The sequence below is a fragment of the Nesoenas mayeri genome (assembly GCF_963082525.1).
Source record: "Nesoenas mayeri genome assembly, chromosome: 3".
Classification (NCBI taxonomy): Eukaryota; Metazoa; Chordata; class Aves; order Columbiformes; family Columbidae; genus Nesoenas; species Nesoenas mayeri.
In genome coordinates this window covers 1,294,043-1,308,783 of record NC_137544.1, presented here as the reverse complement: position 1 = coordinate 1,308,783, position 14,741 = coordinate 1,294,043, and the positions used below count along the sequence as shown (strand labels likewise).

At 50.1% G+C, this 14,741-nt stretch overlaps 1 protein-coding gene across 1 annotated transcript; it reads left to right on the top strand.

Annotated features, from left to right (window-relative positions):
- The first annotated feature begins 975 nt into the window (after positions 1-975).
- Positions 976-13,979, top strand: CCDC25 (coiled-coil domain containing 25). The gene is made up of 9 exons (XM_080342821.1): positions 976-1,566; positions 4,191-4,238; positions 4,933-4,972; positions 7,082-7,133; positions 7,531-7,606; positions 8,112-8,215; positions 9,822-10,024; positions 11,007-11,052; positions 13,032-13,979. The coding sequence occupies exons 1-9, from the start codon at positions 1,542-1,544 to the stop codon at positions 13,059-13,061; spliced, it is 624 nt and encodes a 207-aa protein (XP_080198947.1). The 5' UTR covers positions 976-1,541; the 3' UTR covers positions 13,062-13,979.
- The last annotated feature ends 762 nt before the right edge of the window (positions 13,980-14,741 follow it).

The window sequence follows — 14,741 nt, the reverse complement described above, 5'->3', positions numbered from 1 at the left end:
GTCCCGGGGGCGACTTTGCCGTGTGAAGGGATGGGGCGAATAGAGACACATTCGCGAAGGCTAAAGGGGCATTTAGGGGGTGCTTGGCAGCGCTTTGCTTTTCAATGGGCCATCAGAGCCCTGCCGGGAAGAGCATCGTCCACAAACCAGGGTTCATTGCAACTGAAAAGCAAAACCCCGCAGCCCGGAATGGGGCAGAGGGAACAAGGAGCGTTTCCACTGCTCGGGGCTGCACGGTCTGCTGGGAATCACCCGGTGAAGGGAGGAACTGACCTGAAACTCTGCTCGTGGCCTTTGCTCCTTACAGAATCATGTTGTTTGGAAGAGACCCTCAAGTCCAACCATTACCCCAACGCTGGCACTAACCCATGTCCCTAATTAAACAAACAAACTGCACAGCAGAGTCAATTATACAGCATTAAGCAGCATTAAGCAGCATTCTTTATTTTATCGGTGCTGGGGAAAGCTGGGGATCATCCTCCATAAGCGCTCCAACAACTGGATGCTCTTGCATTGCTTATATTCACATAATTATGGCATATTCATAACAATTCTTGGAAATTTTTAAAATACATCTATAACCATAAGGTTGGTATGAAGTCAGTGATAACTGATTAGTTTCCTACTTACAATACATCTATTAATTACTAGTTAAATATAAACTAAGCACTCTGCTTCTAAACAATGTGCCACTTAATTTTCTGTCCCCCTAGTTTTGCAGGTGGTCAGAAAGCATTTGTCATGTCAATTGGTTAATGACGGGTACGTCCTTTGTAACTTAGAATCACAGAATCATTTTGGATCATCAGGATCATGGAATCCAACCATAACCCAGCCCTGTCCCTGCCCCATGTCCTGAGAACCTCATGTCCGTCTGTCCAACCCTCCAGGGCTGGTGACTCCAGCACTGCCCTGGGCAGCCTGTTCCAATGCCCCACAGCCCTTTGGGGAAGAAATTGTTCCTAAATCCAACCTCAACCTCCCCTGGGCAACTTGAGGCCGTTTCCTCTGCTCCTGGCGCTTGTTCCTGGGGAGCAGAGCCCGATCCCCCTGGCTCCAAGCTCCTTTCAGGCAGTTCAGAGATCAGAAGGTCTCCCCTCAGCTCCTGTTCTCCAGGCAGGAACGAAAAAGAAAAAGAAAAAGAAAAAGAAAAAGAAAAAGAAAAAGAAAAAGAAAAAGAAAAAGAAAAAGAAAAGAAAAGAAAAGAAAAGAAAAGAAAAGAAAAGAAAGAAAAGAAAACTGTGCCCTCAGCCACTCTCACGCATATTGGGCTGGAGGAAACTTGCGCATGCGCACAAGGGGTGGCGACAAATTGCAAACTGCGCATGCGCAAATCGGCGTGCCAGACTCCTGGGGTGGACAATGCATGCACATAGCCCACATGACTTGCCAGCACAGCATTACGCATGCGCCCATCTCTTAACGGCTTCACTGCCCAATGAGTTTGCGCATGCGCTCTGCTCTTTTCCCCCCCCCGCTTACCCGTCAGCAGGCGCTGCCGGAGCGGGAGCCCGGGCCGGGCGGGCTGAGGAGCCGCCGCCATGGTGTTTTACTTCACTTCCAACGGTGAGTGGGCGACGGGAGAGCGGCTGGAGGCCTTGGCTCCCTCTCTGGGGCGGTGTGGGGCCTGTGAGGGGCCGGGTCCTGCCGCGGGGAGCGGAGCGCTGGGCCGTGGCCCTGCCCAGTAACGAGCCGTCCTGCTGAGCACCCTCTTCATTGCTTTCAGTGTGGAGTGTTGAACTTAGGCAGGAACAACCCCGGGTTCCAGTGTAGGTTGGGAAATGACATATTAGAAAGCAGTGTAGGGGAAAGGGAGCTGGGGGTCCTGGGGACAGCAGGGTGACCATGAGCCAGCACTGGGCCCTTGTGGCCAGGAAGCCAATGGGACCTGGGGTGGGTTAGAAGGGGGTGCTCAGTAGGTCAGAGAGGTTCTCCTGCCCCTCTGCTCTGCCCTGGGGAGACCACACCTGGAATCTTGTGTCCAGCTGTGGCCCCTCAGTTCCAGCAGGACAGGGAACTGCTGCAGAGAGTCCAGCGCAGCCACCAAGATGCTGAAGGGAGTGGAGCATCTCCCGTGTGAGGAAAGGCTGAGGGAGCTGGGGCTCTGGAGCTGGACAAGAGGACACTGAGGGGGGACTCATTCCTGGGGATCAATATGGAAAGGGGCAGTGTCAGGAGGATGGAGCCAGGCTCTGCTGGTGACAACCAGTGACAGGACAAGGGGCAATGGGTGCAAACTGGAACACAGGAGGTTCCGCTGGAAGAGGAGAAGCAACTTGTTGGGGTGAGGGTGTCAGAGCCTGGCCCAGGCTGCCCAGGGGGTTGTGGAGTCTCCTTCTGTGCAGACATTCCAACCCGCCTGGACACCTTCCTGTGTAACCTCATCTGGGTGTTCCTGCTCCATGGGGGGATTGCACTGGATGAGCTTTCCAGGGCCCTTCAACCCCTGACACTCTGGGATTCTGAGTGTAAAAATCCCAGTTTGGGCTGAGATGGGCTTTAGTTTGAAGACATTTGAGGACTTGAAGGATTCACTGAGCTGAGGAGTCTCTTGGTGATGGTCCCTGTGTGTGGCCGAAAGGCGTCCTGGAGTGTATTTCTGCCAGCAATTTGAGCGAAGGCATAATGTGTAAATTGTCTCATTATTTTTCCTTGAATGGAGACACTTATTTTGTCTGCCCATATACAAAGTTGTGAAGCATCACAAACCTGTGGTTTGATGTACTATGGACTGATAATACAAACGGTAGTACAGGAATGTTCCTTTTTTATTTACCCAAAGTCATTTCACCAATGTATAACCTGCTTTGTGAAGTTTTCTGTATCGTTTTACCCCTTCCCTGCTGGAACCACAAACTAATATCTTTAGCATTGGTTCCTTCAGTTTTGGAGATGTTATTTGCTTGATGAGCAGGATTTGACTGCCTGGCTGTTTTATTTGCCTCAAGAAGGCAAGGCTTAACGGCTTTGTGAATGTTTCTGAAATAAATTTGTTTTTGAGTTTTGTTGAAAACCTTTTTATCTTCTCTTAGGGAAACTGGGGCCCATTACACACCCAGGGAAAGACACCCTGGTTGTGTCATCACTTAACATGACACTGCATGGAAACACTTTCAGCTGCTCAGCAATGCGAGTGAAGAGTTCAGAGATTTGTCGATTTAGCTCTTTTTTTAGGGAGAAAAGAGCCTGTTATGGTGCTGGGTAGATTTGGGTAACTTGGGGGTTACCAGGAGCACACAAGCCACAGTTAATGATATGAACAATCTCCTTTATTTGTGAATGATGGTTACACAGGAGATTCCTGACACGTTATAATCAGTTTTGCTGCCAGAGAGAGCTCGACGAGAAGCAGAATGTTGTGCCAATCTGGTGCGTGTTAAATCTTACAAGTTGGAGTGAAATCCTCCTCGGTTCTGTTAGTGTTCCCCTGCTCTTCTGGCAGCGTGGCTTCATTTTCACAGAACCATCACTAATGCAACTTTATTGTTGATCATTTAATTCTATGTTATGCGTAGCGCCTGTAGTCACAATGATCTCACATTCTCTGAACCCTCCTACATATCCAGGCTGGATTTTTTCCCAATTTTTAACTCGTACAGGCATATAATCCTCTCCTATTTTTTATATTTATTACCTCATCATTAAATTGACAAGTTTTGTCTGGGCTTTGTGCTTGTGATGTTTGATTTGTGATGTAAAAGCTCTTTGGAAAGGACCGAGTCTGTACCCATGTGGTTGCTCTGCCAGAGTTGTAACACGTAACCAAAGTGTGTTAATTATTTTAGTGACTTTGCAAATAAGAGATTAGACGCTGTATTTTCAAAGGGTCCTTTTTGGAGGCAGATTTGGTCACCTGCACTTCATTGATTTGCTCTCAGTCCTTAATTTACACAGCATTGGTGAGTAATTTTAGATGTGCCACTGTGAATTCTGTTTGCTCTGCAGCAGTGGATGGAAAATGCAGCTCTGCTGCAGCAGGTTGGTTGAGAAACGCCGCTTTCCAAAATCCTTTGAAGCATTTGGGACAAAATGTGGAGGAAACACAAGCAAAGTTTCCTTTGGCCCCAGGAGGGACGTGGGATGGGTGATTTCAATTCTAATTCCTGTGCTGGAGGCTGGAGTGTGTGCGTCATTCCTCACACAGTTTGTCCAAACCCATTTTAACTTGTTTCCCTCTTTCTCTCCCTCAGTTGTTCCTTCCGTTTACACCATTTACATGGGAAAAGACAAGTACGAAAGTAAGTACATTAACATAATGATGCCTGACGGCTCAGATGTGATTTGTGGGGATTTAGGGTCATTTTGAAAGAGGATATATTTCTATGTCTTAATTTGATATATTCTTGGAAAACTTGTCTACCCTTTCAAGTAATCCTGACTTACCGCTCTGAAATCCACCACTTTAGGATAAATTCTATAAATCCTCTAGGCAGCGTGAGTGCCTTGAAATGCTAAATTAAGTGGAAAAAAGCTTCTCTAGGAAAAAAATAGCATTTTTTCAGGTGGTGTCTGATAACTTCTTGCAAACTGACCGTGTCCCTGCTCAGCTTGGACTTTTCCCCTCTCCACAGTGATTCATAGTCCGCAGGTTTCTCATCCTTTCCCTCAAGGTGAAGGTCACGGTTCTGCCGCGTCTCCCTTTCCCACATTGGCAGCTGATATGAAACCCAGTTTTGGCGACGTGCCCTGCAAGTCTCCCCCCAAGGAATCTATTTGAAGAAACGTAGCTTCATCTAAAAAATTCAAAATGCAGAAGGGGCAGAAGTGAGGTGTAAAGTGAGGTGTAATCTGGGGTTTTCTGGTCGTCACCCCTTACCAGGTGGTTCCTGCCCTCCCTGTTTCTGCCAGACCTGCGTTAAAACCGTTCCTGCTCACCGGGTTTGTTGGTGGTGAGATCCTGAGCTTTGCTCATTGATACTTTTATTCCTACAGATGAAGATCTAATAAAGTACGGCTGGCCTGAAGATATCTGGTAGGTACCGAAACTCACTGGAAAACTGAGCCGAGTCATCAAACAACCCACAGAAGCTCTTGATTTCCATGGATCTCTGAACTGCCTGAAAGGAGCTTGGAGCCAGGGGGGTCGGGCTCTGCTCCCCAGGAACAAGCGCCAGGAGCAGAGGAAACGGCCTCAAGTTGCCCAGGGGAGGTTGAGGTTGGATTTAGGAACAATTTCTTCCCCAAAGGGCTGTGGGGCATTGGAACAGGCTGCCCAGGGCAGTGCTGGAGTCACCAGCCCTGCAGGGTTGGACAGACGGACATGAGGTTCTCAGGACATGGGTCAGTGCCAGGACTGGGTTATTGTTGAACTCAATGATCTTGAGGGTCTTTTCCAACCTAAACGATTCATCCCCCTGCATCTCGACCCTCTGTTTTGTTCATCATAAGATCTGGCCCCTTTCTGAAGCTTTTTGGGGTTTCTCTCTGCAGGACTCCAACAACTCTATGAGAATTATAAACTGAAGCCCTTCAATGCAAAATTTGATCAGTTTATGTAGTCTTAAACTGCTGATTATGTAGTTACATTATTTATACTGCATAATTATATTTAGATTACGCACTGCCTACGTTTCTCTAGCTAAGACATGATTGGTTTCTATCTTAGACACCCATCACCTCCCACGTCTCGCCACAAACCACTTTAATTCCCCATTCTCCTCTTGCTTCATCAACTTTCTTCCCCGTTCTGTGTGGTCAAGGACATTTCAGTGACCCTTCAGTTGTGGATCAGCTCGATGCAGCCTTGCTCACTGCATGCATGTCCCTTTGTTTCCAGACACAGTCCCACACCTCCCCACGTGCAGTAGCAGTAACTCCACACACAAATATCTGAGTTTCAGAACATTGGTGCCGGTTTGCTGGGGAAATGGGCAGAGATGAATGGGTGCAGGTTGGTATTTGCGAGAGCGAGTGTCTCCCGAGTGTAGCAAGAGCATCTCTGCACGGAGCAACAAACCCAGAACACTAAGAGAGGACAGTAAGGTGCCTTCAGAAGAGAAAAACAAGAGAAGGGGAGTTCCCAAACCTTTTAGCAGCATCTTTGGCTGGATTAGTCCCTGAACTTGGAGTAGTCTGCTCGCAGTCGGGCGCTATTGCACAGAGCAGAGGTACCGCGCTTGCTGCCCTCTGCTTTGCTACCAGTTTCTAAACAAGAATCACCCCTGGGTTGTGCTGCTTGTTCTTCATTTGCCCTTTAAGCTGCGGTGTTGTAGAACTGGAGCTCAAATGGCTGGTAACTCACCCTCCGCAGAGGCTGGTTTGTCAGCGCTTTGCTGACCGGCAAGGGAATATTGGGTGTTCTTTTCTAGCTGAAGAGATTGTCCTTCAGCCGAACAACACGCTGCCGTAGCAGTATCACGTTCATTTTCATCCTATCGCTGTGTAATTTAAGGTGTTGCTGTTATTTAGGAGTGACCTTGAGTTTCATCCACAAATTCCCCGAGCAGTTATTTTTCCCCATCTCTTTCCTGCCTTTTTGCCCACACTGACATAATCCACGTTGTTTTTTCATATCCATCTCAACAAAATATTGCAGGTCCTTGTGCAGAGGCCTCCTGGGAATTATCTTCCTAATGTATCTGGCACCTTTTAGACTTAATTTTGTTTAACAGGGGTCCAGTGGAATCAGGATAGGAGGCTCAGGAGGTACAAGCGAGAGTTCATATGTTGGTGCTTGAGGGGTTTCTGTCTTGCAGCAGGAAGGAAAAAATTCCATTATAAAGAAAACGATGTTGAGAAGGCTTGGAAGGTGACATGAGATCAGTTCCCTGGCTCTGTCCTTGGAGGTTTTCAGGGCTGGAGTGAGCGCTGATCAGCACAGAGGCATAAAAAATAGGTGGTAAAACAGGGTAAAGTTAGAACAGGTCTGGAAAACAAGCAGAAACAAAGGAGAGGAAAGGGGGTTTGTTTGCTGTGTCTTGAAGGACTGGCCTTGACTCCCTTACCTGCTTTTAAACGCGTCTATCCTGACTGTTTCGCTAATTTTGTTGTCTGTGGAGTGGCTGTTTTGTTACAAGTTAGAAATCCAAGCAGATCACCATCTCTTACCCTCTGTTAAATGTGCTGCTTTTTTGTTCTGTAGGTTTCACGTGGATAAACTGTCCTCCGCACACGTGTACCTTCGCTTGCACAAGGTAATCCTTTGACATGTATCTTTAAAAACATTCACATTCATCCATGTAAGAGCTGCACTTGCAGATTTTGGAGCGATTATTGTGCATCTGACTGTCTTTTCTCTCATGCAAAATCTGTGGGGCTCCCAGAGGGTGCAGGTAACTCCCAGTTTGGGGAGGCTGAATTTCCAGCCTCTGCTCCCAAATAACCTGAGAGGGGGAGTGACAAGTTTCCTGTGGCCCAGCGGAACAGTTGATTTCCACTTGACGCCAAGTGTGTGTCCAAGAACCATCGCCCCACTAAAATGTGGAGAACACCTTTGAGAGAAGCGGGGTGTGGATCTCCAGGGCCGTGACACGTCTCCGCATGTCCGTTGGTCCCTGCAGCCCCCACTCACTTTTCCTCACTCTGCCGCAGGGCCAGACGGTGGACGACATTCCCAAAGAAGTGTTGATAGACTGTGCTCACCTAGTGAAGGCGAACAGCATCCAGGGTAAGGCCGATTCCCCGCAGATTGGTGCCAAGCGCGTGTTTCTGCTCCGCACAAGCGCCTGTTTTTTGGATCAGACCTTTGTGACGTTCCCTCTGCGTTAAGCCCATGCCTGCGGGTCTCACGGGAAGCAGATGTGGCATTATGCTTTTGTAAAGAGGAATTTGAAATCTCCAAAGTTGTTTGTGCCTCCCTGTTGCTGTCTGAGCCAAGGAGGCTTCGTAGTCTCTTCTGGAACACCACCTTGGGGCCCCCCTTCCGCAGTAATCACTCTGCTGGCAAGGACGCTCTCCATCTGGAGTTCGTTAACGCTGCCGCAGCACTTGTGTTGCTACAGAAAACCATGTCATGGTCTTCTGTTTTGCTCTAACACTGCAAGGGCTTCTCTGTTTTCTCCTTCTGTAATGTTTGTGGCAGCAATAACTGCCTGTTTCCACGCGCACCGAAGGCTTCGTGACCTCTTTCAGCCGGGAGAGAACGGGAACGTTTCCCTTTGTTTCTCCTCTAGGCTGCAAGATGAACAACGTCAACGTGGTGTACACGCCGTGGACTAACCTGAAGAAGACGGCAGACATGGACGTGGGGCAGATCGGCTTCCACAGGCAGAAGGATGTAAGTGCTGCAGACTGGAATGTTTCTGTGTTAGAAACTGGGCGGATCGTTTTCAGTGCTTGCCCTACAGCCGGGGAATCATCCGCTCCTGAAATATCAAAGAGATCCCATGGCTGGAACATCACCTGAAAATCCGTGATTGTCAGCCTCGTGTTTGCAAATGCAGCTCAGCGTACCCCACGGGTCTCTGTGCTTACCCAACAATTCCACGTGCTAATATGTGCTATCTGCTTGAATTTATCTCCACCAAAATCCTCTGTCTGTGTATGAGCCGTCACTTTACATCGGCTCACAGACAGTTGTTGGGAAGCTCCTTGTCCCTGAGGTTTCCCATAGCAGAGACCAAACAATTTATTCGCAAGGTACGGTGTAGAACAGCTCGAGCTGGTACCTTCCAAAGAGGTGGAAAAAACGTGGACAGTTCTACCCCTATAATCCAGTCCCACCCCCTGCGCATCACTCCAGGCAAGCTGCAAATTATTGTAGAGTCCGGGTCTCCCCATTCTTCATCGCATCTCTTAGAGTAGCAAGTGATGGGATGATGGAAACAGCCTCAAGTTGCGCCAGGGGAGGTTGAGGTTGGATGTGGGGAACAATTTCTTCCCCAAAGGGCTGTGGGGCATTGGAACAGGCTGCCCAGGGCAGTGCTGGAGTCACCAGCCCTGGAGGGGTTGAAAATACACAGAGATGAGGTTCTCAGGGCCATGGGGCAGTGCCGGGGTGGGGAATGGTTGGACTTGATGATCTTGATGGTCTTTTCCAACCCAGATGACTCTATGATTTTCATCAGGTGGGCTGTCAGTTCAAGTCCTGACCTTCAGTTGCTATTTTGCACACAGAGCTGAAGAAAATAAGTTCCTAGGAGCAGCCAAAACTGTTGGAGGCAGTTCTGTCCCTTTACTTATGTCCAGGGCTGCAGCTCCCCGATCGTCCAGCTTGAAGGTTCTGAGGCCTTTTTCACTTGCCGAAGGTTCACAGCTTGCAGAAGTTATGCTGAGCAGATTAACTTCTGTTAAGCAAGCTCTGTATGTTCCTAAACAAGCTCCACGAGGAGCAGTTCAGCCAATAATTCAGTAAGCTCAGGCAGTCCATCCTCTAAGCCAGGCTATTCCTAAGCCTGACCGAGTGTCCGCAGATAATATTATACTTAAATTTTGCTTAATTGGCTGCTGGGAGAGAAGACGCTCTAGAGGTGCAGTTGTTTGACTAAAATAGATCTGTACCAGGGCAAGAAGTGCTAAGAATCCTACGGTCACCAATGACCACATGAGCTTCTCTCCCCAAACGCTTTGCAGAGACCCCGTCTTGTCTGTTGGCCTCTTTGTTGAGCTTTGTGCCCAGAAGCAAAACATTAACGCTTATGTACTTAGAAACCCTCCAGCTTATGGGCTCCGTGCTCCCAGGCGCTGGGAATCGCCCCTTTTTGCTGTTACACAACTTGCTGAACAGGCCTCAACGGCTGTTTTTGTGGGATTCAGCCACGCGTGAAGTGGAAATGGGGCGTTTGCTTTCCGTCGAGAAAGCGCCGGGATCAAAGTTTGGGTGTTGGTTTGGTTTTTTGTTGTTGGTTTGTTTAATAAGGATCATAGTTTTTTGCACTCCAAAGGTGAAAATGCTGACGGTGGAGAAGAAGGTGAACGAGATCCTGAACCGGCTGGAGAAGACCAAAGTGGAGCGTTTCCCAGACCTGGCTGCTGAGAAAGAAGCTCGAGACAGGGAGGAGAGGAATGAGAAAAAAGCCCAGATCCAAGAGATGAAGCGGAAGGAAAAGGAAGAGATGAAGAAGAAGAAAGAGCTGGAGGAACTTCGGTAAGTGTTCAATTGTTGTGCCAAGCGCTGCGGTTCCCGTCAGCGCTGCGAGGGAGTTGCGGGTCAGCGGGTTCCGTTGAATCGGCGTCACTCGGCGCTCAGCTGGCACAGGCGGCTGCACGGCCCAGCGATTCCCTTTGTCTTTAGAATAAACGCATTTGCCTCGTTTCACCGAAAATAAACCGGGAGGTTAAAGCGTTGTGGAAAGAAAGGACTGTGTGGTTTTGAAGCCTGTCCCTAACCTGGGTAGAATGGGCTGAGTCGCTGGGACGGAGCGATCGCTTCCAGCTTTGCAAGCACTGAGCTTTCCTTAGAGTTCTCCAGCTTCCTCTTGCATCCCTGATTTTAACTAAAACACCCGGAAACCCTCAGTTGGTCGCTCCTTTAACCACAGAATGGGCAATGGTTTGAAATGCCGTTCTGACCTTTCTGTGCCGCAGCAAGTCTGAGCTCGTTCCTTAGTACTGACCGCCTCGTGCAGCATCCAGAATCTCACTTTTAAGCTTTGTTAAGTCGTGTTTATCTGTAAATGACAACAAAGCCAGAATTTGAAGAAACACTGGGATTTCCTGAACACTTCTACACATGTAGAAGTCAGAAAAGAGGGATTAGAGAAGCAAACTAAACCGAAGAGAAGGCACCGGCTGGTGTGTGGGTGCTGCAGAGTGAGGGCCCTGCCTGCTTATTTAACCTTGTCCCCTTGGCCATCCCCCAGCATCAAGATTTTCTACCTCCTGGCGTGATCTGGCTGGTAATTGCTGAAGAAAGCTTTGGAGAAGCCGCCTGCGCAGCGCCCGGCCTTTCTCCGCTTGTTTTCATTAGCCCCAGAGTATGAGATAAGCAAATATTTGTCCAGCCTGCCTGAGCTCGGAAAGGGAAAAAAGTTGTTTTTCTAGTACTCGGTCGTGTTTTATGAAAAAGGCGTCTCTGTTGGTGGGTTTTTGCAAACATATCATGCAGGATAATGTCATTTCCTTTCCAGGAGCTACTCGTCGTTAATGAAGGCTGAGAACATGTCCTCTAACCAGGTGAGAGCCAGTTGATGCCCGCAGAAACCTTTCCAAGATGGCTGAAATTCCACACGGGATGGGGATGGTGCAGCCTGCTGTGGGTGACAAAGGGGACGGCGCTGTCACATCCCTGGAGGCCGGAGCTGCTTTCTGAGAGGGCCCCGTTGGTTCTGTGAGCTTGTGCTGCTGGAAATATGTGGGGAGTTCAGAGTCCCAGAGTGTCAGGGACTGGAAGGGCCCCGGAAAGCTCATCCAGTGCAATCCCCCCATGGAGCAGGAACACCCAGATGAGGTTACACAGGAAGGTGTCCAGGCGAGTTGGAATGTCTGCACAGAAGGAGACTCCACAACCCCCCTGGGCAGCCTGGGCCAGGCTCTGCCACCCTCACCCCAACAAGTTGCTTCTCTTTCAGTGGAACCTCCTGTGTTCCAGTTTGCACCCATTGCCCCTTGTCCTGTCCCTGGTTGTCACCAGCAGAGCCTGGCTCCATCCTCCTGACACTGCCCCTTTCCATCTTGATCCCCAGCAATGAGTCCCCCCTCAGTGTCCTCTTGTCCAGCTCCAGAGCCCCAGCTCCCTCAGCCTTTCCTCACACGGGAGATGCTCCACTCCCTGCAGCATCTTGGTGGCTGCGCTGGACTCTCTGCAGCAGTTCCCTGTCCTGCTGGAACTGAGGGGCCACAGCTGGACACAAGATTCCAGGTGTGGTCTCCCCAGGGCAGAGCAGAGGGGCAGGAGAACCTCTCTGACCTACTGACCACCCCCTTCTAACCCACCCCAGGTCCCATTGGCTTCCTGGCCACAAGGGCCCAGTGCTGGCTCATGGTCACCCTGCTGTCCCCAGGACCCCCAGGTCCCTTTCCCCTAATAGGTCATTCCCCAACTTACACTGGAACCTGGGGTTGTTCCTGCCCGGATTCAAGACTCTACACTTGCCCTTGTTCTAGTTCATTAAATTTTCCCTGCCCAACTCTCCAGCCTGTCCAGGTCTCTGATGGCAGCACAGCTTCCAGTGTCACCACTCCTCCCAGCTTGGTGTCACCAGCAAACTTGCTGACAGTCACTCTATTCCCTCATCCAAGTCATTGATGAACATATTGAATAGCACAGGCCCCAGCACTGTCCCCTGAACACTCCACTAGATCCAGGCCTCAACTGGCCTCTGCCCCATGGTCCCGGTTCCCTTTCCAACAGGTAGAGCCGAAGTGATTTGTCTCCTCATGAGCTGTTTGGGCATAACCTGCCTCTCCCTAACGGTGACCGTGACCTGCACCTGCCACCTTGATACCTCGAGAAAGGGGAAAAAACGCACATTTTTAACCAGGAATACACAGGAGTGTAAGGACAGGAGGTTGGGAGGGAGGGTGAAGTTAGAAGAGCCCCTGGTTGTGTCTCTGCTTTGCCGGAGCTCAGGCACATCATCAACATCGACCTTGGGTAAAGGGATCTTGGAGCTGCCGGGAGTGAGCCTCAGTTTAACCCCCACCTTATTTACCGTAGTCCCAGCCTAACTGCTCATGTGGGGTTTGGAGAATTGGGGCTTTTCCTCCTGCTTGGCGTGCAAATCCCCTTGGAAATCTGAACCGGGTTGGAGTCCGAGTGTCTCCTGACAGGCACGGTCCAGCTGTGCCCTTGGTGACACATCCCGGGGAGGGACCCGGTGCACGTGCTGTGCTGGGCTCTCCTCTCCCGGCCCTTTTCCTTCTCCCGGTTCAGCAATAAGCTCAGGATCCGTGGGACGGGGATGGTTTGTGCTGCTGCTGGGATCCTGGGCTCTGTTCCTCCCCGTGCAGTTGCCCAGAAGTGACACTTTGCCAAGTGACACTTTGCAGGGACAGCAAACTGCAAAGTTCCCACTCCAGAGCTCTGGTTGTGCGCTTATTTGGTCTGATTTTGTGGTGTTTGTACTGAAACGGCAATTCTGCAATCCCGCCGAACGCTCTTTTTTGCCATTTTCACATGCACAACCATCCTGATTTGTCTTTTCTCCCCGCAGGACGGCAACGACTCGGATGACTTTATGTAAATCAAGTCTCTCTCCTTTCTCAATCACGAGGTGCTTTGAGATGTCTTAATATATCACCGTCGCTAAGAATACCAAAAAACACCCCAAACCAGTGAACTCTGACTCCATTTCTTCAGAACCGGGTTGGTTCTCCGGGCGGCGCAACCAGCAACAGGAGGTTCCTATGTCTGCGCAGCCGGGGGCGGATGGAAGCACAACCGACTTTCAGTTCTACAAAGACAATGATATTTATTCTCGGGTGTAGCTCTTAACCCCATGAGATTGAAAGCAAAACCGCGATGACGCCGCCGGCTCCAAACCGGGGGGTGTAAAACAAGCTCACAGGTGCTTTGCAGACCAGAAACCTCGTGGCTCATTAAATACCAAGCGACAAACGATGAAGTTTGAGCTGAGCTCTAATTGCAGCCTCCTCACCTATGGGCTGGGAGCAGAAAGTAGCCCCACGGTGTGTTATTTTCTTAAATTACATTTGATTTCTCGGCTGGAAATCTCAGGAGAGAGAAGTTTGGGAAGATACGGAGTTTAGCGCAGCGTCTGCCCGGGCTGCACTGAGCGCTCGCTGCGGATTTGTGGATAATTCTGTATGAAACGATCGCGATAATCATGACAGCCCCTGTATATACGTCACCATTAAATCCATATTGTGCTGATAAAACACTGTGAGGTACCGGGGAACAGCAAAATCTACACCAGTGTGGGGTTTGGTGCAAACGTGGCAGGATGGGAGCTGGGGAAGAGCCCCCAGTGCAAAGGGACCATTTCTGGTCCAGGGTGGATTTTTGGGGCAGAAAAAGGCGAAAGGGGAGCGCATCTTAGGGAATGGAAATCCTCATCTCAGCAGAGAATGAGCCAATTATTACAGGAGGAAAATCCTCCCCTGCTACAAGTATCAGTCCCAATAACAGCAAACTTTCTGTTCTTTTATTTTTATTTATTATTTCATTATTATTTTTAAGGGTTTTAAAAAATGTATTGTTAAGTAAACCTAAAGTTTTAAATATCAACTTATTTTACATGTTTCCCAGCAGCTGGGTGCAGGGTCAGGGGGGTCCAGACCCCTGTCCACCCCAGTTCTGTACTGGGAGGAGGCCACTGGTGACCTGTGCGTCCTCTTGCTCCTCGTGTCCTGTCCAGCTGCTGCCACCCCGGACTGTCCCCAGTGTCCCAGCTCTTTAGGGACCACTGGGGGTGAACCACTGGGGCTGATGGGGAAACTGAGGCAGGTGCGGCAGCTGCTTTTCTTCCCCCTCCCAACCATCAATGGCCCCTTTGATGGGACGGGTGGTGGCCGGTGACGGTGACGTTGTGGAGCTGCCATCGGCACCGCCCGGCCCTGCAGCTGCCACTGTTGTGCTTGGCCAACTGTTGTGCTTGGCCGCAGTTCCGGCTGTCCCCGGCCACCCTGCATGTCCCCAGGCACCCTCTGTATCACTGACCATGGGGCCACGTGTCCCCAAGCACCCTGTGTGTCCCCAAGCACCCTCAGCATCACTGCCATAGGGCCACAGTCCCCAAGCACCCTGTACATGGATGTCCATGTGGCCACCTGTCCCCAAGCACCGTGTGTATGGTTGCCCGTGGGCTGTGTGTCCTCGAGCACCCTGTGTGTCACTGTCATGGGGCTACTTGTCCCCAAGCACCCTCTACATGGCTGTCCACAGGGCCATGTGTCCCCAAGCA

What these genes read in the sequence shown, in the direction of transcription:
- CCDC25 (XM_080342821.1), top strand. Translation starts at nt 1,542, where the DNA reads ATGGTGTTTTACTTCACTTCCAACG. An exon ending in GGGAAAAGACAAGTACGAAA is followed by an intron (nt 4,239 to 4,932) that starts GTAAGTACATTA and finishes TTATTCCTACAG; the next exon opens with ATGAAGATCTAATAAAGTAC. An exon ending in GAAGGCGAACAGCATCCAGG is followed by an intron (nt 7,607 to 8,111) that starts GTAAGGCCGATT and finishes TTTCTCCTCTAG; the next exon opens with GCTGCAAGATGAACAACGTC.